General features: G+C 44.9%; 1 protein-coding gene across 4 annotated transcripts in view; it reads left to right on the top strand.

Annotated features, from left to right (window-relative positions):
- LOC118092061 (KAT8 regulatory NSL complex subunit 1) overlaps window positions 1–23,518 on the top strand; it is a 55,081-nt gene that overhangs the window by 2,054 nt on the left and 29,509 nt on the right. For 2 of the 4 annotated variants that reach the window (XM_088653974.1, XM_060281043.2), the window contains exons 4-6: window positions 17,004–17,145; window positions 18,071–18,271; window positions 21,780–21,907. In XM_088653974.1, the coding sequence (XP_088510100.1) occupies window positions 17,004–17,145; window positions 18,071–18,271; window positions 21,780–21,907 (471 nt within the window). Of the gene's footprint in view, window positions 1–905; window positions 1,538–17,003; window positions 17,146–18,070; window positions 18,272–21,779; window positions 21,908–23,518 lie in introns of those variants that run through there. The other 2 variants (XM_060281041.2, XM_060281042.2) reach the window with 2 other exon arrangements.

Genomic DNA, 23,518 nt, shown 5'->3' with positions numbered 1-23,518 from the left:
ATATGCCTGTCCAATTTATGCTGGGATAGCTCAGTCTGTAGAGCCTGAGACTCATATTCCTGGTCTTGGGTTGAAGCCCCGCCTTGGGCAAAATATTTTTGCATTGCAGGCAGTTGGACTACATTACCATCATGCTTAATGTATGAATTCTATGATTCTAATATGTATAGTTTGATTGGTTAAAATATTGATAAGGTCCCCTTTTGAGCTGCAGATCCATTTTTCATTTTATTGGCAGAAGCATAATAGTCAGAAATTCAGGAGGAAATGCTTCTGGGGTAAGGCTCCACCTGCTGAATTCCTGCCTGTTGTGCACATCTGGGAGACGCTGGAGCTTCGTGTTTTGTTAAGCTGTGGTTTGAAATCAGGCATGCCTGGAACTAGAAAACATGCTCGTGAGAATGCAGCCCAGGACGCGTAGCAACGGGATTCAAGGCACCTGCGTTGATTTGTAATTGTGGCGGCTACTGCGCAGGCGCTCGCTGGAAACGCATGGGTTAAGGCTGGGCGCGCATGGCCACGATTGTGCGCATGCGTCTCCCTCGAGCTTCTCTTCCCCCCTCCAACTCCTGCCTCGGAAGAGCGGAGCACGCAGCACGAAATGGGAGGGTCGCGCGTTGGCGCAAGAGTACTGTAGTAGCAAAGCCCTGTGCTCACGTGGTAATAAGATGGCGAGCAGTGGGTGGGGGGAGAAAAAGAGGCTGCGGGACGCACGCGCAGACGGCGGCGACCGCCCCCTATCGGCTGCGGCGGCAGCGCTCTGTCAGCAACTCGAGTGTTTGGCGCGCGCGCTCGAGAGAGAGGAGAGAGACGAGAGGGCTTGCTGCGACGGCCCGCTTCTACGCGCATGCGTGCGCCGCGGCTGAGGCGCGGGCTGGGAGGGAAATATCTCGGCCGGGCGCGCGCGCGCCGTCTCGGGCGAGCTCGTATTGTCCCGGCCGGGAGTCCATGGAGAGTCCCGGACCGCCCTGAGGTGCTGAGGCGGCGGCTGCTGAGGCGGAGCGGCCTGCCCCGAGGCGACGGCTCCCTTCATGGCGACGGCGGCTGCTGCTGCTGCTGCGACCGGGCCCGCCATGGCGGCGGCTGCGCCTGAGGCGAGCGGCCCGCCGTGGCGGCCCCAGAGTCGCCGGCAACGCCAGGCGGAAGCGCAGGCCCGGCAGGCCTCTCTGTGGGGTCGGGCGCGGAGCCTGTGCCGCCGCCTGCGGGCGCTGCAGGCCCGGCAGGTGGAGCGGCACGTCCGGCAGCAGCTGGCCGGGCTGGCGCGGAGCGTGGCCGGGCGGGCGGGCTCCGAGGCGCCGCCGCCTCCTCCGCCGCCGCCCGCGCTGGGCCCGGAGCTGCGGCAGCTGGCCGCCTCCGCCACCGCCCGCCTCCGCGCCGCCCAACGTGCCTGCGACTCGGACGCCACCGACAGCGCCAGCGCCTGCTCAGCCTCGTCCGCTTCCTCGGGGTCGTCGTCGTCCTCGGCCTCCTCCTGCTCCTCGGCCTCGGACAGCGAGAGCGCCGAGCCGCCGCCGACGGAGCGCCCCGCCAACGTGGGGTGAGTTGCCCGGGGAGGCGCAGTCGGGCTGGGCGGGAGGCGCCGGCGGCCGCCTTGGAGGAAACAGAAGGCGCCCGCTTCAACTTCCTCCCTCATTTCCCAAGGGGGGGGTTCCTCCTCACAGCAACCCTGTGAGGCAGGCCGCCCTTGTTCCCGTTGCACAGATGGGGAGCCTGAGGAGCTCCCTTTGGGGCTGCGCCTAGCTTGCTCCTCGCGCCAGAAGTCCCTGGCCAAGGGCTGAGGCAACTCTTGCGCAACGCCTCCCTCTTTTCCTGCATTTCTGGCCGGTTGTGGGAGGCGTTGTGGCCATATGCTGTGTGGATCACGCGTTGAAGCCGCCATGTGCTTGGGATGCTACCGCAGTGAGTAGTGGTTTCCACGTGCACAGAAGGGGTAGGAGTCGAACTCCGGTTCCTCCAGCCACCACCGGAATGTTCAAAGGCAGCACAGGGCTGTATACCACTTAACATATCAGATAAGGATGGGGAAGGCCCTGGTTCAAATTCCCCCTCAGATGTGAAGGTAACTTGGTAACCATGGGTGAGTCATGCCTGAACTAAGACACAGGGTTGTTGTGTGGATAAAATGGAGCAACGAAATGCCATGCCTTGAGCTACTTGGTGTAAGGGGCGGGGTAAGAAAAAGAAAGAAAGAAAGAGAGAAAGAAAGAATCTATCGGCTCAGTGGCAGCCTTGACCTGCATGCAGGTAAGGAATTCGGAGCCGGTCCTTAATTACGATCACTTCTTTTGTGGCTGGGTTTCAGGTTGCTTTGGTAATGTCTGTAGGAGACTTCCTTGTGTGTTATTGTCTGTACTGTGCTTTCCTTCCCGAATGCTGCTTGAGTGACTAACAAGAAAAACAGTTAAAATGCTAGAAACAAAAGCTGGTGGGGGAAAAACAACTGAGCAAGATGATAAGATTGAAATAGACAATTATGTGGGCCAAGCAAATGATGCAGTTATTTCCCATGCCAACCGAATCGTGTGTTTTGAGAGACAGGGCAACATTGGCATGAGAAGTAGTGCAATAGTCACATGGCACTTGCTGTTGTTTCTTATGGTTGGGAAGCAGTTCCCACATGGTGAAATGGTCTAAGTAAGTCATTGCAGCAACCTTTGTGAAAGAGTACTGGTTCTGTTCATGCTTTGGAAACAATGAAACTGAACGTAAAAGACAATATACTGCATGTCACTACAGACTAGTTTATACAACCGGCAGTAATATAAATTATCTAAGATTATTACCCAGAATTTGCAGCTCCTGCCTTCAGAGAACAAGATTTGGGGGATAGCATAGGTCAGCGTTTCTCAACCGCTGTTCCGCGGCACACTAGTGTGCCGCGAGACGCTGGCTGGTGTGCGGCTTCGTGCGGCGACGAGAAGGGCGTTTTGCATTGTCGCGTGCCTGGCGGCCACTAACCCACCGGAAAGCAATATTTCTCCTCTTTCCCAAAGCTCAGTGCAAACGACTGGAGGGTGGTTTTAGAGTCTAGGGAGGCCCCCTAGGGAGGCGCGCTCCAGATCCGCCGCCGGCCTCCCTTAAGCCGCATCGAGGTTGCTCCGCCTCCCCTGCCTCTTTCGCCCGTCCTTCGCCATGGCTGCACGGCGGACGCTGGGCTTCGCGGTCCGGAATTACTCGCAAGCAGCAGCCAAGGTAACCTTTCGCCTTTGAGCTGCCCCGCAGCTCCCCTGGAAGTGCGCGCACCCTTGTAATCCGGGGGCAGGCAGAGCCTTGCCTGGACTGTACCACTTCGGGCCGCGGGAGAGGAGAATTGGGGGTCTGAAGGCTTCACCCCTCCCATGGGGCGGCGGGAGTGAGATTAATTTCCTCCTTCCTACTTAATAGGGGGCCTAAAGGTAAAGGTAAAGGGACCCCTGACCATTAGGTCCAGTCGTGACCGACTCTGGGGTTGCGCGCTCATCTCGCATTATTGGCCGAGGGAGCCGGCATATAGCTTCCAGGTCATGTGGCCAGCATGACAAAGCCGCTCCTGGCAAACCAGAGCAGCACATGGAAATGCCGTTTACCTTACCTTCCTATTTATCTACTTGCATTTTGATGTGCTTTCGAACTGCTAGGTTGGCAGGAGCTGGGACCGACAACGGGAGCTCACCCCGCCACAGGGATTTGAACCGCCGACCTTCTGATCATGTATATAAAACAGAACAGTTATGACAGCTGATGGAAATTAAACAATGAAAAACAAAACTATAAAATAGGCACGAAGTACAGTTGCACATGGGTTAAATTACAGTCATAATTATATAGTCAATATAGGGCGGCACAGAGTTAAATTTTTAAACTTTTTTAATGGTGGTGTGCCTCGTGATTTTTTTCATGGAACAAGTGTGCCGTGGCCCAAAAAAGGTTGAGAAACACTGGCATAGGTTACATAGGAAACCTTCACAGTCGGGGTGTCTGTAGTAATTTTTCCAGAGTGTAGCAGTGAGCAGGTTAGTTTCTCACAAAAAATAACACCAATCCCTGCACATTTTGCACCATATCGCAGGTTTTAAAAAAGTGAAATATTGGCATTATGGTTCTTAATATCCTCTTTTCCCTCCCCTGTCCCAATGGAAGCCCATGCTTCAGAGAACAATATTTTCTGGGTATTTCAGATAAAATTCCTTTGTTCACATTCTTGAAGGAATTGGAAAACTCTTTGCATGGAACCTTGCCTGCTTGAGTTTTTTGGAGTGTTGGAGTTTTTCAAGAAAGTTGGTCGTTCTTGGTCAAGTGTCTGGGGTGGTGTAGTGGTTAAGAGCAGTAGACTCGTAATCTGGTGAACCATTTTCGAGTCTGCTCCCTCCACATGTAGCTGCTGGGTGACCTTGGGCTAGTCACACTTCTTTGAAGTCTCTCAGCCCCACTCACCTCACAGAGTGTTTGCTGTGGGGGAGGAAGGGAAAGGAGAATGTTAGCTGCTTGGAGACTCCTTCAGGTAGTGATAAAGCGGGATATCAAATCCAAACTCCTCCTCCTCTTCTTCTTCACTAACACTTGTGGCTAATAAAGAAATAACAAGCACCATAAAATAAAATAAAATAAGCACAGCTGCAGTTATCAATCCAGTACGAATGACGGGCAGGGAAAAGCCAGATTTTCACTTATCATTTGAAGCTATAGACCAGGGGTCAGCAAACTTTTTCAGCAGGGGGCCGGTCCACTGTCTCTCAGACCTTGTGGGGGGGCGGACTATATTTTGGGGGAAAATATGAAGCAATTCCTATGCCCCACAAATAACCCAGAGATGCATTTTAAATAAAAGGACACATTCTACTCATGTAAAAACATGCTGATTCCCAGACTGTCCGTGGGCCGGATTTAGAAGGTAATTGGGCCGCAACCGGCCCCCAGGCCTTAGTTTGGGAACCCCTGCTATAGACTCTACCAAGTGGACCTGCCTTGGGAGGACATTCTACAGTGTTGACTTAGCATCACAATTGAAAAGGCTCTGCTGCATATGAGTGTCTGGGCTGCTGATGACCAGAGTTTACAGGATAACATGTGTGGTAGACCATCTTCTTTGCTCAGTATAGGCAATGTTGAACTAGATTGGCCAGTGGTCTGACTCTGTATAAGGCAAGCTTCTGTGTTGCATAACAACCTTAAGAGCCCTGCTGGATCATACCAGAGCCCCATCTAGCCCAACATCCTGTTCTCGGAGGCTTGTGGGAAGCCAGCAAACAGTGCACTAACACATAGCACTCTCCCCACTTGTGATTTCCAGCAATTGGTATTCAGAGGCATATAGTTTCCGATACCAGAGGCAATATACAGCCATAATGGCTGGCAGCCAATGATAGCCTGTGAATTTGTGCAAACCTCTTTTAAACCCATCCAAATTGGTGGCAATTGCAAGATTGTGTGGTAGCGAATTCCGTAGCTTACCTGTGTGCTGTGTTAAGAGTTTTCTAGTTAATTATTGGCTTTATTACAGTGCATTGTGCAGAGAATCTTGGTTATAGGTGATTCAGAAATAAAGAATACAAGCAATTTAAATAGATTACCTACTTCTTCTTTTTTTAGCTTATTGTAAATCAAGCAGAATTTGAGTTACTGACTGACCAAGTTGAATGAGCAACTTGCTTGTACAGTGGTACCTCGGGTTACAGATGCTTCAGGTTACAGGCTCCACTAACCCAGAAATAGTACCTCAGGTTAAGAACTTTGCTTCAGGATGAGAACAGAAATCGTGCGGTGGTGGTGCAGCGGTGGCGGGAGGCCCCATTAGCTAAAGTGGTATCTCAGGTTAAGAACAGTTTCAGGTTAAGAATGGACCTCCAGAACGAATTAAGTTCTTAACCAGAGCTACCACTGTATTGTTCTGTATCAGTTGAAGCTTCAGAACACCCTTAAGGCTAGCATCATGAAGAGTGCATTATAATAATTAGGTAACTAGAGTACATAGAAAAGGTATAGTTAGTGAGCCCACTGGAAGATTCCAATCCTTTCCTTGCATGTTCCTTGAATCGAAAGAGAGGAAATCCAACAGCACACACCTTACTAAGAGTTCTTTCCTCTTGTCATTGCAGCAGGCACTAAACTGATCAGGCACTAAACAAGTTAATGATAGTTTGCATGATCAATAACCCCTCAAGACAAAGTCAATCAGTATAATGAATAACACGTACTTGGTAGCAGTGATAGTAGTTGATTAGAATCAGGGTCTCCCAGGTATGAATTCTACTTTCTTTCTATTTGTTTATTATGTTTGCCCAGGGTGGTGAATTTTTGGAACTTAACTGCTCTATAATGATGATGATCTGATTGTCAACTGAAGTCTTTGCACAGGACAGAGATGGGTTATCAAATGCCACAGCTTCAGAAAGTAATTTTTTGCACACTTCAGGGTTTCATGTGTGTAGGTGTAGTGTGACATATTAATCTGGCAGGTGTCTGTTCCAGAGGAAAGAAAGGGCATTTGTGGCATCCTCTCTCTTTTGTGAGAACCTTAATCATCTATACCTGAGCAGCGTCCACATGTGAGAGACTCAAAATAATCATACAACTAAGCAAAAATAAGTGTCCTTGGAAAAGGTTGATGCTTCAAAAGTGGTGGGAAAAGCTTGTGTTTGGCCCAGTGATTTGAGTTTGATGTGTCCTGATGGCAAGTAATGCGTAGTGTACACATACTGAGTTTGAACCTGGGATACCTTGGTGGCAGTGAGTACATTGTTAACTCGAAATTCAATGTCTCATAAGGCTCCTGTGTTGATTTTAAAACCCCAAGAAATTGAAACAGCATGTGTGTGTGTGTGTACAAACAAAATTCTTTAGAAGTCATTTAACTACTGTATTAGCAATTATTAATGTGTTGATGTTTTGGCTGAAGAAGATAGACAAATTTGAGGAAGTAGTTTCTGCTTTTGCAGCTTTAGTTGCACAAAGCACCTTCCTGTTAAACTTATTTGGGTTAAGTGTCTTGGACTCATATATTTTGCCACTCAGGGGCACAGAAGCTCAGTATTCTGACTACAAGCCTGGCCTGATTTATTTCAGCCTGAAACGGCAAGCTCCATATCTCAGTGGTACAGCACATTTTCTTTGCCTAGAGTAGGTCCCAGATTCAGTCCGCAGCATCTCCAAGGAGGGCTGAGAAAGGTTCATTTCTGAAAGTCTGAAGAGCCACTGTCATCAGTGTGAACAGTCCTGAGCTACATAGACCAATATGGTCTGACATGGGAGTTTCCTTTGTTCCGCTGCACATTATCTCTTCAATGATATTAAACTGGACTATTAGTTTCATTTTAGTAGGCTGGGAATTAGCCTTGAAGCAAAGTTCTTAATTTATACAGCATCCAGTACAATAGTTGGTGCTTTATAAATAAAGGTCTTGAAAAAATAATCTATATAGCATATAGAAGTTACTTGCAGCTAAGTTACTATCCACCTTTTTATTATGTTCCAGTTTGTTGTGGTTCCCAGAGCTTGCTTCTGTACAGTAAAAGTGTGTTTCTTTGGAGTAATGGGATTAATTCTTCTACAGCAAGTTACATTTCTCGATATCTTATCAGAGCAGCTAGAGAATATTATTGTTTCAGGTTATATATTCTGCAGTCATTCACTGCTTCTAACTTAAAAGCATATCCCTTTGTGTGTAGCAGGATATGCTCTTAGTGGTTATGTCTGCACGTTGTATTCATGTTTAGCTACGGTTGAGCATGAATGAGTAGTGTGCTGGTTACCTGCTTTGTTCCTCCCCCACTGCTATCATCTGAATGCGGTTTGTGGTTTGTGGGAAGCAAAGAATGAAGCTTGGCTGCCAATCATGGTTTGGAGAGAAACAAACCATGAGCCTCTGTTTGGATAACAGGATAAGAAAACACTTTGTGATTTAGAGATACGAAGACCCAGGAAAAACCTTCCCTTCCCCTCCCCCCAGGCCTTCACATCTCTTAAGTTGGTTGCTCTTGGTGCATCCAGGAGTGGAGGGGGTACGAAGTGGGCACACAAAGAAGGGCCTCAGAGGATGGTCCAGGTCTGGGTCGGATTGAACCTGGGACCTTATATTAGGGGACGCGTGTGGTGCTGTGGTCTAAACCACTGATCCTAGGGCTTGCCGATCCCTGTGACGGGGTGAGCTCCCGTTGTTCGGTCCCAGCTGCTGCCCACCTAGCAGTTCGAAAGCACGCCAAAGTGCAAGTAGATAAATAGGTACTGCTCCGGCGGGAAGGTAAACGGCGTTTCTGTGTGTTGCTCTGGTTCGCCAGAAGCAACTTAGTCACGCTGGCCACATGACCTGGAAGCTGTACGCCGGCTTCCTCAGCCAGTAAAGCGAGATGAGCGCCGCAACCCCAGAGTCGTCTGCGACTGGACCTAACAGTCAGGGGTACCTTTACCTTTAATATAAGCAAACATAAGGTGATTAACATAAGCAAAGCATAGCCATGTATCCTGAGAAACAGACCCTTTACTACCGTGTTTCTCGGAAAATAAGCCATACCCCGAAAATAAGCCATAGTGATGGGCAGTTTAACCTTGTAGGTTAAACTGTACCATACTTAATATATAAAAAAATAAGACATCCCCTGAAAATAAGCCACCGTGTGGTTTTTTGAGGAAAAATAAATATAAGACAGTGTCTTATTTTTGGAGAAACACGGTAGGTGCAGTGGTTAGCAGTTGGCTTCCGGGGTCAGTTCAAAATGCTGTTTTTGAGCTTTTAAAGTTCTAGAGATCTGAGACCAGAGGAATCACTTAGGAATGACTTATGCGCCTCCCCAGAAACTTACTTTCAAGAGGCTCTGCTGCCTCCCCCTATCGCCTGGAATCTGATGGGTCACCAAGTGGGCACCAGAGAGTGGGCTGTTTTATTTTTGGCACCCAGAAGTAAGTTAGGCTGTACTGTTGCTCAGTTTTATGTGAGAAGTGAAACTTGCATTTCAGCAGACCCTTTCAGGATACTGTATTGCTTTTAAGGATGTATCACTACTTCAAAACTCTTTTTGCTTTTTCTTTATTTGTAAGCCACTTTGATTGAAATTTAGAAAGGTATAATAGAAATTCCATTATTTAAAGTAAGCCACTGTGTGCAGATGTAAAAAGAAATGCAGATAGGTCAACAAGAGAATTAGATGACGAAGGACAAGTATGTCATAAGCCTAAGGAGCCAAAAATGTAGAAAAGGCAACCCATGTATTACAGTTAAGATACAGTCCAAATCTTAAACCGTCAGTCTAGGAAGTTGCAAAGCAGCTAAAATTCCAAATCACATTTCTGGCTTGCTCCATTTAAAGGTGTATTTATTTGCTGTTTACCAATTTAGAAGCTGCTGTAATCTGAATTGAGTTTTTCATGTCCTTGTGGAAGTCTGTTGTATCACTCGGAGTGAGTCATTACAGAAAGTGAAAAGGTTTGTTTGTCTTAACCTGTATTTAGTGTTACAGTTCACAGAAAACTGTTTTCTAGGAACATTTCTGGCAACTGGATGCCTGCACAGGGAAAAAAAACTACATTGGGTTACAAAATAGAATAACGATTTGTGTATTGCCAGTCCCATTTTTAATTTGAGCTTAATTTTTTCTTTTAGATCTCATTCTGGATATACTTGCTTTGTTTCATAATTTTCCTTGACTACTTTTAAACTAAGGAAGTAAAATTATGTTCAGGACAGGTTAGCGAGAGGCTGACAATACTGGAGGATGCTGTTCACTTCCAGCCATAATTACTGCTAATCAGGTTAGTGAAACGCTGCATGATAGATAGGCTCTGATGACCCCCGACTACAGAAAAATTGGTGGGAAGAAAGGAGAAAAAAGGAAATGCTGGCACCAGTTCTTAAAATTACAGTTCAACCACTTGGGATGGAAACCATTAAGGGAATCTGAACGAGGTGACGGATGTGGGACAAGCAGAGACAAAAGGCATCTAGACACCCAGCAGAGCTAATGGAATAGCTGATGAAACTACATGGAATGCTTTCATGTTTAGTAACTAGAGAGTTGAGGTTTTTGAGCAGAAGGGAAGTATACTCTGTCCTTCTTCAGAAGACGAAATGGCCATTGAGAAGATCACCACGGTTGGGGAAAGATCAGCCTGGTCCCATTCCTTGGTCAAAGAACAAGCAACTCCAGAGAGCTGCTTCAGTATTTGGGGTGGGCAAATAAGTTCTGTTTTGAAATAGAAATGTGGTGAGTAAGAAGCTGGGGTGGGTGCCATACTCTGCTTGCTTTGGGTGGTAATATCCAGTAAGTGACATTCAGTTGATTGTATGCATCCTTCAGTGGAATGGGGAGAGGCTGTTTTCAGCCATTCCCCTTTCCCTGCAGCTTCCATGCTAGTCAGCTCTTGAGGGTTAGGCTTCCTCTTGAAACACCAGAAATAAATTGTCTGTCTCATCTGAGAAGTGATAATGAAATAGCATTTTGCTATCCTTGTCAATAAGCACCCCCCCATACTATCCAGCAGTTACTTCTTCTTTGGTGATCATTCGTAGCTGAGTAAGATTGTCTTAATGTGGTGTATGTAAGTGGTTGTGGAGGCCAGTTCTGGATCCACACGTCCTTCCACAGTGAGGACATAGGTTTCTGGGTGGGAGTTGATCACAATGAGGATTTGCCACACGTGGCTTCCTCTTAGCTCATTTCTGCCTTTTGTCCTGAGTTCCTGCTTCTTTAAAGTCCATGATGCCTTTGGTAGAGGCTGTTCTCTAATTGGAGCACTCACAGGCCGGTGTTTCCCAATTATCCATGCTTATACTGCATTTTAAAAAGATTTGCCTTGAGAGTGTCTTTAAACCTCTCTTGTTGTTCACCGGTATTTCAATTTCCATTTTTAAGTTGGGAATAGAGTAGTTGCTTTGGAAGACAATAAGGCATCTGAACATGACCAATCCAACGAAGATGATGTTGAAGAATCATTGCTTCAACACTGATGATGTTTGCTTCTTCCAGTGCACTTCCAGCCTGTCTTCCCAAGTGATACGTACCGGTACATTTTTTCAGAGACACCATTGATGGAATCTTCTGAGGAGTTGGAGTTTATAAGTGGTCCATGTTTCACAAGTGTACAGTAAAGTTGATGGTGCAATAGCTTTGTAAACAAGCATTTTGGTTTCTCTGTGGATGTCTTGATCCTCAAACACTCCTGTGCTTCAATTGGGAGAAAGCTGCATTTGCAGAGCTCAGGCGATGCTGGATTTCTGCATAGATGGCACTTGTGGAGAGATAACTGCCCAGGTAGGAAAAGTGATCAACACTTTCCAACATTACACCGTTAAGTTGGATTTGTGGTGCTGCAGAGGGGTTGTTTTGTGCTTGTTGGTGCAGCACCTTGTTTTTATTTTTATATTGAGCAATACCAAGCTTTTACGTAAGCTGTGAAGGTATTTAGGATGGTTTGGAGGTTATCCTGCGAGTGTGCACACACTACGTTGTCATCAGCATTTTGAAGCTCTATGATGGAAGTTATGGTAGCCTTACTCTTTGCTTTCTATTGTTTACTAGCCTGGTCTTCACTCTGAAGAGAGACAGGGAGAAGAGGGACTTCTTTTATGAGCAAAAAGCAGATTACTTAAAAACGAACGTTTGCTGCTGCTTTCTTTTTTAATATAGCAGAGAAGTGGCCTCCCCCACAGATACCAGAGTTAATGATCTTAGGCATTTGTTGCTTGGGGTTGGGTGGGAGGATTGTGTGCAAAACGGCCTAAATTCAGCCTGTGCAATGATGATGTTAGGAAAATAATATCTTCCTGTGTAAAAGAGACAGGGTCCCAGGGTTTACAGGAACAGATGAACCATCCCCCCCCCCCCCCCCGGATTTCTGTTTTCGTTTATGCGGTTCGTTAACCTTAGTTTAATTTTCAGGCACAGTGCATTGGCTTTTATTTGCGCCTCTGAAGGTTCAGAATTCTCCTTATCTACATCTTATCTGGCTGATTAGAAGGTTTAATGATGTGGGAACGATGTCCTAGTTTGAGTTCTTTATATAATGAAATGTGGAAGAGTGTTACAGGTAAAAGGAGATGACCTTTTATTTTGTTGAGTGTGTTTGAAATGTTTATCCATCTGACTGGAAAGCTCTTTTCAGTTCACCAGAATAATAAAGACAGGCATGTAGGAGATCACTTTACTCCAGTAGTTAGGTCATTGGCCCAACTAGGTCAAAATTGTCTGCATTGGGGGTGGGGGCACCAATTCAGTCTGAGGGCTCCATTCTCTCGTGGACAACCTTCCAGAGGCTGTGCACTTGTGGAGAGCAGGGCGAGAGGTTAAAGTGAGTGGAACAATGGGTGTAGCTTTTTCCTTTGCAGAGGTAGGCAATATTGGAGCCATTCAAAAGTCAAGAGGCTTCTGTGTGTGCACACAGGATCTCTTCATTTGGAAAAGCAGTAAGTATTTTCATAGTTCGGGCAAAAGTACTCAGGAAGGGTACAGAACAGAGCTAGTGAGGGGTTGTAACCTGAGAGGGTCCTAAGGGACCTGTTTGGAGAGCTGCATTTGAGCCTTAAGCCTGCAGTTTCCCACTCCTACTCTGACTGGCAGTGGCTGTCCAAGTTTTCAGACTGGTTTTTCACATTCCTACTGTAGAGATGCTGCAGAATGAATGAACTAGAGACTGTCGGAATGCAAAACATTACTATATTCCTGAGCTATGGTCCTTCCCTAATATATTTGCTTAATTCGGGTATTGTATTGTTAAGAATTTTAACATTGTATGGATAAAGTTCTTGTTTGTCCTTCAAGGATTTCATGGAGCATCCTTTCTAGTAAAAAGATTTGGGGAGTACCAAATTGTCAAATTGTATTGGTTTCCATTACAGTAAACTCGCCAAATTGTAATAGTTTCCATTACAGTAAACTTACAGTTCAGAAGGTTCTATCCAATACGCATCTGGCACAATAAACCAATTAGTCTCTAAGGTGTTACTAGACTATTTACCATTCAGATGTGTTCTATTTCGAGATTGAATAATAGTGATTCATATTTTGGAGTAGGACTGGGCAGAAAATAGATTGAGATCTAGTAGATCTTGGGGTGATTTGCAACGTTTTAGCAACAGCAGCTGCTGAGAGGCTTAGAAAAATATAAATTAGCCTTCTTTGATAAAGCAAGCATGGAGGAAAACCTAGCATTAATATTTGTGTGAATCTTTGTCCCAGGCTTCTGAGCCCAGTTCTGACATTTGGGCTTAGTCTACTCCTTATTTCTGAGTTTACAGAAGCCCCACTCCTAGGACTTGATGTTCTGGTTTCAGTTGATGAACCACAAAAGTTCTAGAAAAAACAAAGTACACCCATCAAGTCTGAAGTTGGCTCGCCCCAACTTCAGGCTTGATGGATTTAGAAAAACATTTTCATACCTGGGAAATCAAAGTTGGCACAAAGAAATACATTATACAATTTAAATAGCACTGTCCTTGTCGTTTCTACTCATAATTACGCACAGCTGAAATCAGTGGGACTTACTTTCTGTTGTGTGTGTAGGATTCCAGCCTAAATGTCAGTGACTGAGAGGAAAAAGATGAAAGAGCACCAGATTGCAGCCATGGGGGACAGGCACAGCAGTGGTATTAAATGTGGCTTGTCTGAGCCTTTGAGCGCCTGAGTTTACTTGTGCCATTTACAGATGGATGGAATTCTGTGGATACACATTTCCTAATTTACTTGTGCCATTTTTTAGCATGTGTTCTTCTGATTATTCCCTCTCAAATTCTGTTCACATTTGCTTATGTGAACATAGTTTGAATCAATAATATTGCATAATGCAGCAACTTATTGTACTGTTTGTTCCTCCACAGTTATCTAAGACTTTTGATAGGTGAAATCATATATATGACTACTATGATAGTCACCAATGTGGAAGCGAGTCTGCTAGGTCTGACTGTTTTAAGTATGGGTGCTGTTGAGGCACATTCTTGCTCACAAAGCTGTAGTTATTGGGGCTGTATTGACTGCGCTTCTGCTGGATCACCAGTATTATAGTATCGTTCTGTGTCTTTTGCAGACCTAGTTGATTTAGCACTCGCAAATAAAATGAAGAACTGGCTTAGCAGTCAGTTCCGGTAACCTAGAGGTCATTCCAGGGCTATGGAAATAAAATGTTAATAGGCTAAAAGAGCTGCCTGCCATATAGGTGTAGTGCTAACTCATAAAAGGAGCAGATGCATAGATTAGATGGCTTTAGGACACCCACAAAATGTGCATATTGTACTTATTCTAATTCTCTTCTGTTGATGGTTCTGTTTCATGAGCTGTGCTGAAGAGCCCTCTTGGATTATGGTGCAGTTTTTGATACAGTCATACCTCATGTTACATCCGCTTCAGGAGGCGTCTTTTCAGGTTACGGACGTGCCGAACCCGGAAGTCCCGGAATGGGTTACTTCCAGGTTTGGCGTGCGCGCATGCGTAGAAGCACTAAATTGCGCTTTGTGCAGAAGCGCCGGATTGTGCAGACGTGGCGCTTCAGGATGTGGCCTTTTCATGTAGTGAACGGGCCTCCGGAATGGATCCCGTTCACAACCAGAGGTACCACTGTACATTGTATGCCAAGACGCTACGTCATTTACAGCATAATGAGGGGAGGAAATGCAGTATGTCCAAAACAATTGTATTGCCCCTGCTCCTCAAAATACTTTCTCCATCCAGGTTGGCATGAGAGATATGCTCCCTCCATACCAATTGACAGTTGAATAGTGGCAAACCATGAATTTCCTAACAGCAGTAATACATAATTATGTTAAATTCACATGTCATCTTCAAGAAGACTTGAAATGCAGTTCCTCTCATTAGTTGTACACAATACCGGTACAATGCAGGTGTGATAGGAGGGCTGTATTTTCTGCCTTCTGACCCTGCTCAGAGATGCCTTTAGTACGTGGCTAATAAAACAAGCTAGGAATTGTTCCAGAAGTCTGGAATCCTTAGGCAGAAGGTGCCTTTTATAATTACTACTTACACAGGATAAAACAGTTACTCATCTTAAAGAATATTGATGATGCAGAAGGTGTGATATTCTTAAGTTTTATTTGACACCATTAGTGTACATACTGTTTCAGAGGAGCAAAAATAATAATTATCTGGGTAGTTTTGCAGCCTGCTTGATAGATAGCCAGAAAATTATGTATTCTGTGGCCCCAAGAAAATAATGCTCACACCCTTTTATAGATGGTTGGCATGGTTATAGTTACTTTTGTGTAGTATAGTCAGTAACATGCAGGAGAAGAGCTATGATATAACTTGATCCCCAAATGAAGGAAGCTTGGAAACAACCACATTTAAAATTTCTTGGATGTTTGATTTTTTGAGGTCATTTTTTACTGAAGCAAGCTATGGACTGATTCTCAACCATTCCCTCCCCCCCCCCAGGTTTGGTATGTGTTATTTTGATTTAAAAGTCTGTAGTCTAGTGAACAATTTTGGCTAAGTAATGTTGCTTTTTTACTTGTTTGCAATTCCAAAGAAGGCTTGAAAAGCCTGGGTCTAGCTTTCTATTCCTTGTTGCTACGTTAAGTGGGAGGTGGATCTAAGTGCTTTGTAGCTAGATACCCCATATTCTGCCTTTACTGTTCAAAGAAAAAGACATCTAGGTGCCTTTTATAATTTACTTATTATAGGAGCAAGGTGACTGAAATATTTGGGTCGCTTCTGCATGCTAGATCAGAAAGAGCTTCCATCTGGTTCAACATTCTGCTTCCAACCGTGGCAAACTAGATGCATGCAGGCAGTGGCATAAAGGCAGTAACTCTCTGTTATGTCACCAGCATTTGCCATTCATCTGAAAATGGAGGCTCTGTTTAGCTTTAATAGTAGCACTAAATAGACCCTTAAGAAAAAGAGTCCTGTTGGATCAGACAGAGGTTTAGGAAATTCACATAAGGCAGATCTAAGATGGTGACTGTTCTGTACAGTGGAACCTCGGTTTATGAACACTTCGTTTTACGAATTTTCGGTTTACGAACGCCGCGGACCCATCTGGAACGGATTAATTCACTTTCCATTACTTTCAATGGGAAAGTTCGCTTCAGTTTATGAACAGACTTCCGGAACCAATTACACCCATGCTTCGGGTTAAGTACGCTTCAGGTTGAGGACTCCGTGGACCTGTCTGGAACAGATTAATCCACTTTCCATTACTTTCAATGGGAAAGTTCGCTTCAGTTTATGAACGCTTCAGTTTAAGTACTCTGCGGACTGTCTGCAACAGATTAATCCACTTTCCATTACTTTCAATGGGAAAGTTCGCTTCAGTTTATGAACACTTCAGTTTATGAACAGACTTCCGGAACCAATTGTGTTCATAAACCGAGGTACGACTGTAGTAATGAACACCATAGTTTTCTTACGGAAATGACATGGTGGGAGCACATCTTTAAAGTTATTTTCAATGTTACAAATATTATGCCTGAATGTATCCTTTCGACTTGACAGCTCATGGAAGATACCTAGCTTTATAAATTCATAGAAAATCCATACTTTAACTGACTCTCCTCATTCCAACGCCATTTTAACCCTTAAAGAAAGGTGAATTTGGGCTCCACTTCCCTCCATGAACCAAGAAGCAGGAAGTCAGTGGGCAGCAGGAACAGGGCATCCTGCCATAATTCCCCAAGTGTGAACTTGTGTAACCCTTGTATACCCATCCCATTTGTGAAATGATAGTGATGTAGTGGTGATGTATCAATGATGCCTCTCGAAGGGTATTCTGGGGGAAAGAGGGAAGTTTTAAAAGAGGGTGTCACCCCATGCTTGGGGTTCTTACTCCTGTGGGGACCTGTTGCACAACAATAAAGATCATGCTCTACTGACTGCTGTTTTGCTCCAAATTTCTTGGCTGGAACTTCCTTCTTTTACTGACCGCATAGACTTGCAGGGGACTTGCACCCCAAGAAGCTGGGCTGTTGAGTAGTCTCTCACCCTGGAATTTCCCCCCCTTAACAGTTTTAACTGTCTTAATAGCTAGAATTTGGCACCAGTGATTTCATAGGTTGTTGTACTAACAACATGCAAATGCTTGTTTTTCAGACGACGCCTAGCAGAGCGCCAGTGGGCAATGGAAAGAGCGGCCATTATATGTCGATGGACATGGCTACAGGCTCAGGTTTCTGACTTGGAATATCGTATAAGGCAGCAGACTGATGTTTACAAGCAGCTCCGTGCCAATAAGGTAGGCCAGTTTTCTTTTGAGAAGTATCCCTTTCATTCTCTAACCTCTTATTCAGGAACTATACCAAGGTTTGGATCACAGTTTGTTTTGGGAGTTCAGGAGCAAGTTGACTGTGATGCAGTTAATGCACACTGTAAGGTAAGGCCCTCACTGTGGTATAATTGGAGCTCCAAGTTGCAGCTGGGCTTTGTGGCTAGCCATTACTATTTTTTAGCCTGTTGTGAGGTCCAATTCCACCTCAGTTCTTCTTGCAACTGTATGATTTTAAAGCAATCAGAATTATGTTTATAACATGTCAGCTGCAACTGGACACATGGAATATTTTTACACTGGTGCTGAAGAAGTGGACAACATGGGACATTTAGAAAGCTGTCTGAGCCCCAGTGAAACAAACAGTGGTGGTTATCTGGGTCAGTCTGCTTCTGTCTGGGACCTGATTAAGGGCATTTACTGGCTGCAGCTCTGTTTGCGCTAACAGGCAAAACTACAGGAAGTTTATCTAAAAGCAGATATCCTGCATGCCCCCTACTGCTACCAAACATTTTTGCTTATGGAAGATTTAGGGAGGCAGGAAGGGAAGGATCTTGAGTGAATAAAAATCTGTCAACTGTGCAATCCTTCATGTGCATGGCTTAGCAAAATATTACCGTAGGGGCACTGCAGCCAAACACCGTTGCAAGTCCCAGTCCCATTTTTGCTATCTTTGATAAATAATAAACAAATATACAGTAATTCAGTAGTAGTAGCAGCAGCAGCAGTAATAGTAATAATAGTAACAATAATAATTTATATGCCACTGGGTTTCCTAAAAAAATAGTAAAAGAACAATATAACGTCACACAATACAAAAACTTCCCTGAACAGGGCTGCCTTTCAGATGTCTTAAAAACCATACATGTGAATAATATCCTTTTTTATTCTTTAGGGCCCTGTTGTCTTGGGTGATCTCCAGCATGAGGATGTGATGAGACAACAAAGTCGTCTAGGTTCTGCAGCTGTGGTGAACTCCAGGAAAAATAAAATACTGCCGCCACCCTCCTCCCACCTGAAGGTGCCTACCGGGGACAGGCAGTGTGACTTGTCTCCCTGTATCCCTTCCTACCTCCTGCAGAATGCAGAGAAACAGGTCAGTGTATAAACCAGGGGTCCCCAGACTTACCGCGCGGCGGGCCGGTGCCCACCGCGCCGACCGCACGGTGGGCCGGAGGGTAGGGGAGTGCGCGCGCAGCGGGCCGGAGGGCGGGGGAGTGCGCGCCCGTGCGCATGCGCACACGCACACGGGCGGGGAAAAAAATCGCCGAAAATCGCTTGTGCGCATGCGTATGGGCCTCCCCCGACCCGGAAGTGCACCAGAAATGACCTCTTCCGGGTCGGGAGAGGCCCATACGCATGCGCACAAAGGATTTTCGGCGATTTTTTGCCGATTTTTTAGATCGCCGCTGCGCCGCGCGCTGTGAGAGCGGGCGGCGGCAGCGGGCGGCGGGGGTCGTCGCGGGCCGGATTGGAAGGCCGATTGGGCCGCATCCGGCCCGGGGGCCGTAGTTTGGGGACCCCTGGTATAAACTGTGGCAGTAGACTGCTTTTGTGCAATGATATTGCTTAACAATGTGTGTTCCAGTCTTTAAAATCTGCATTGCCTTGGATTGAGGCTTGAAATAACTCATGCGCTTGGTTGATGGGTGTCTAGGAATGTAATGCGGTTTTTTTAAAAAAGAAAATCCGGTAGATGTACAGGGTGAGTATAAGTGACTAAATTGGTGCTGGTTTCCAAAGAAAGCAGGATTTAGATTTCCACCCCCCCCCACCTGCATTAGAGAAATTGCTAAAATGTCTTGGTGGATACTGTATTCACAAACAACTTCTCTTCATTCATCTGGCCTTCCTTTTATCAGATATTATTTCCTAGATAAAACAGAAATGGAATCTTAAGTTTTATTTGTGATACAGTATAGTCCCCTGGGAGTGTTCTAGAAAGCTGCTTACATGGGTGAGGCTCCTGGAAATTTTTGCTCTTGACCTTGTTGGAGGAGGCAGATGTAAAATTTATGTTCTTGGTGGAGGGGCTGCACAGAGTGGGGGTCTGCTTGTCTTGTTAAATACAATAAAAGGGATATAATTATATATGTGTTCTGGACAAACAGTGATAGATTTCATCTTAAGAGGCTTTTCCCCAGTGGCATCTTTTAAACAGATTTTATACCTTTACAAAGTGTGTAAAGTCCCTGCCGCTTCTGCAATTATATGGTGACTACTTTTTACAAGCAGTGAAACGAAGGCTGAGTGACTTGTCCCAGGACAACTGATAAATAGGAGCCTAAACTGGGGTTTGAACTAAGAAGTAACAGTTCTCCCAATAATTTACACTGTTCTTGCCATATTAGCTTTCTGGAGAATGGTAGGTATTCTCTTATACCTCCTGAGCGCATGATACCCAGAGTTTACTTCATTTCTTCTGAGACATCTTTTGATGGTCTCTGATTTTCACCATGTTTTCTGATTTTCACCATGTGCTCATTTTTCATTTGGATTTCTCAGCTGCAGTGCCTGATGGCTTTAGGGATCCTGGTAATTCTGTTTCTCTTAATTGCATTTCTTGTTCTTGCCCTGCAAACTTCCAGTTCTATCTCGTTCATCCTGCCATATCTTGCACAGAGACCTAGAATTTTTTATGCTTGATGGCTTTCCTCAAAACAAAACAAAAATGTATTTCTCCTTTCAAGTTACCTTGTTACTGATTATCCGTCAGGAGTTGAGAAAGGTAGCTTTATTTGTCATTTCAGGTGATAGGTCTAATATACATAATGAATTCCTGTTCACAAGTTAAGATAGAATTAATTGACCCTGGTATCTGAGCAATTGGGAGTAAAATGCTTGATTTGCACAGCCCTCTGTATGTAAACCTAGTTGTTTGTAGTGAGATCTTCTTCTGAGCACATACTGCTAGGTGAAATAGTGAAAGTTATTCCATAGTTATGTGGAAGCTGTTCGCATGACTGAAACATGTCTTCATGCATTGGCAGTGGGTGTCATGGTGGTTTGCTTCTTAAAGAACAGGTCTTGTCAAGCAATGGGTGGGAATACTCCAAGAAGAAATAAAGAGGGCTTCTGCTCCATTTCTCACGGGAAAAAAGTGGTTCGGGAGTAGTGGGGGACTGTCACACTGATGCTGGGACTTCATGTTGAATTGAGTCTCATGCAGATGATTCCTTGAAGTGATCCAAATTCCTGGCTGGCTGTTAACAAATTCTCCCAGTGATGAGGAATCTCTGTGGATTTCCCAGAGCGATCTTCTAAGCTTAATTTCACTGATATGTTGATAAGTGTATTCTAAAGAGCAATTATTTGGGGCCTGTTTGAACTTAACATGCTGTTCCCACAGGGGAGAGTGAGGGTTTTTTATTGTTCAGGCTTTGTATACAGTATGCTTTTACTACTCAATGTTGTGTCTTTGGGCTTTGGTTTTAAGGAGGAATCTCCTCTCCTGATGTGGGGTGGGAGGATAGACTGAAGGATGCATGTCAACCCTGGGAAACAGATGCTGGAAATGCTGTCCAGGCTGATATGCTGGCATTTGAACTGTCACTAGACACACTCTTTCCCTTTTCTCTCTCTCCCTTCCTCCTTCCCTCCCTCCCGTTTGCTCCTGAATTCATGTTTTTCTCTGCAAAATTATAGACCAATCCTGTGCATGTCTACTTAGAAGTAAGTTCTGTTATTTCAGCTTAGCTTACTTGCAAATATGGTTGCCTAAAAAGTAAAAACAGATAAACAACACTCAGGATACCAAATTCAGGGGTGCAGCAAATGCCTGGAGGCTTGGAAACACATGGCCCTGATTACAGCTTTCCTGTAATATTCACTGAGGTTTATGTGTTTCCTGTTAAGTGACTGTTTGTGCATCTTCCCTATAGCAAGACCTCTTGTTTTAAATGCTAAAATGAATAACTAAGCTTCCTGTTAATGAATAAATAGCTTAGCTGGCTTCTTAAGTGAAGGTAGCAAATCTTAAGTTGGGACTACCTGATGTTGAAAGTGACCTGATTTTAAATATTCTTTGAGATAAATTTTCTGACCGCTTTTGGCATGACATTTATGGCAGGCGTGTGGGGTTTGTTGTGTGTTTCAGAGTCTCATTCTCAAAGAGCTTACAAAGTAACATGTTGGAAATTACCAAATATGTTAAGCACCATCATGAAGAGAGCTGACATCTTGATAAGTTTCTTAAAATGTTAGGTGCCATTCCTGCATCATAGGATTGTAGCTGTAGAGGATAATTGGATTACTTCCCTCTTTACTTGCATTTTTTGTTGAGATCTAATCATTAATGAGAGGAAGGAAATGCTCAGGTCTTATTTTTAGTTTGTGGATGAAATTTAAAAGCAGCTTTTAAAGTTTAAATTGGAGCCTGAGGGTGTATTCATGGATCTTTTGAATGCAGACATATGGAAAGAGGCACGAGATGCTTCTGGATTATCCCTACTGAGATGGCAAACTACTTTGCACTTTGTTAAATTGCTGCTTTTGCTTTGTTTCCCCCCCCCTCTTCCTGCTTCCAGGGCACAAAACAAATGAGTCTTCTGATTCATTCTGTCACAAGACTTACTTGAGTTTGAGATTTCATTTTTCTCTTGCAGAATTCTCGCCTTGCGCAGTCTTTAAGAAACCTTGTGTGTCAAAGTCCCTCCTGTACACCCATCAATGGGTCTCCAGAGCCCCCCAAAGCCTGCACATCACCCCATCAAGTCAACGGAATAAGTAACTGGTTAGTCCTACTTTTCTTTCAGGTTGATCAGTGTGATGTTCTGGAATTTGTCTTGCTGAGTAAACATTTGTGTTCTACACTGGCTCTGATTAAAACAGAGAAAATTAATTTGGTGTTTTTGAGGGGAAAAAGAATTCTTCTATATGGATTGCCATAATTTCAAATGTTCTTGGGCCAAAATAGAATACATCGTCTAGTGAAGCTTGTTGTAAAATGCATTCAGGTCACTTGTCTGTGGCTCCATATGTGACGTTGTGAGAAGCAAAGGCTTCCTGTGTCCCTTCTGTACAATTTCAGTTTTGAATGTAGTCACAGGAGAACTTTTGGTTGGGGAAAGATGCCTCAGTCAGTGGTCAACATATCCTCTTGCATAGCTGTTTTCAGGTTCCATATACAGTAATACCTCCGCGAACGTCTGCCCCGTTGACCGTCCATTTCGGTGAACATCTGCGGCAAACCCGGAAGTACCGGAACGGCTTGCCACATGCGCAGAAGCGCAAACTGCTCCGCGTGTGCGCACAGAGCAGCACTTTGTCAAGCGTCCTTTTTGTGGAGCATCCAGGGCTCCGGAACGGATCCCGGACTCAAAACAAGATACCACTGTAGAGCCATCAAATGTCGCCTTTGGGCACCATACCAGCTTCTTAAGAAAAATGCCTCTCTCTTCAGAAAAGATTCCAGTTCATTATTGATCAAGTTTACCCATGTGTTGCCATTTTTATTCATCACACTAGAACAAGATTCAAATTTTACTGTTTTTACCAAAATATAGTAATTACAAGCTATTGGCATCTACAGATGCCAGTATATGGAGGCCAGTCTTTAGGAATATTAATTCTTGCTGTTCTGTCATGGCAGCGAACGGCATTAAATTGATTGTAGGAAGAGAAGGTGTTTATTTTCAGGCCTTAGTCTGAATCTCCTGTATTACCCCACATGACCAGTTCTCCGGCCTGTATTTACACATTTTCTTTAGCAAATACCTGCAAGGCAGGGTTGCGTTATTCCTGTGAAGAGTCCCCTGGGTGCAATGCCTATGGTTCACATGCAAAGAGTAGTGACTCCTTGCAAGAGAATGTCTTGCTGTCCTTAATTGGGTTGAATCTAACCAAGTTATTACACAAGCAGATATACTTCCATTTGTGCAGCCAATCTCCCCCTCCACACTGCCCCCAAATATGCTCCAGAGTAGGACCAGGCAATATATCAATATATTGTTATATACTGCTATCGAGAGCAAATCAGGATAACCGTTTTTTTTTTTAAATTACCTGGCAATACCTGCTTGTGTGGGATAGTCAAATAGCACTATACTGCAAAAATTGGGAAGCCGATGCTTCTTCCTGTCATGTGCAGCTGTTGCAATTGCTAACTGCCTCAGATGCTCTTCCATGCCCCCTGTAGCGGCAGTGGCAGGCTGATGCAAAAATCACTCTTTAAGAAATCGTGCGTGCACTGCAGGGTAACTCTCTGCCGTAGCTCTCTGTCTGCCTTGCCTGCCTCCTCAGCAGCAGGCAAAAATCGTCCTTGGAGATATCTGTGTGTGCATCTGTGCAGCCTAACCCTGCCCAAGGGCTCTGTCTCCTGAGCAGGCGGAGGTGAACAGCCTGC

Source organism: Zootoca vivipara, chromosome 11 (genome assembly GCF_965207765.1).
Source record: "Zootoca vivipara chromosome 11, rZooViv2.hap1.1, whole genome shotgun sequence".
Classification (NCBI taxonomy): Eukaryota; Metazoa; Chordata; class Lepidosauria; order Squamata; family Lacertidae; genus Zootoca; species Zootoca vivipara.
Note: the sequence above shows the minus strand (reverse complement) of the source record. Positions and strands in the feature narration are given on the sequence as shown.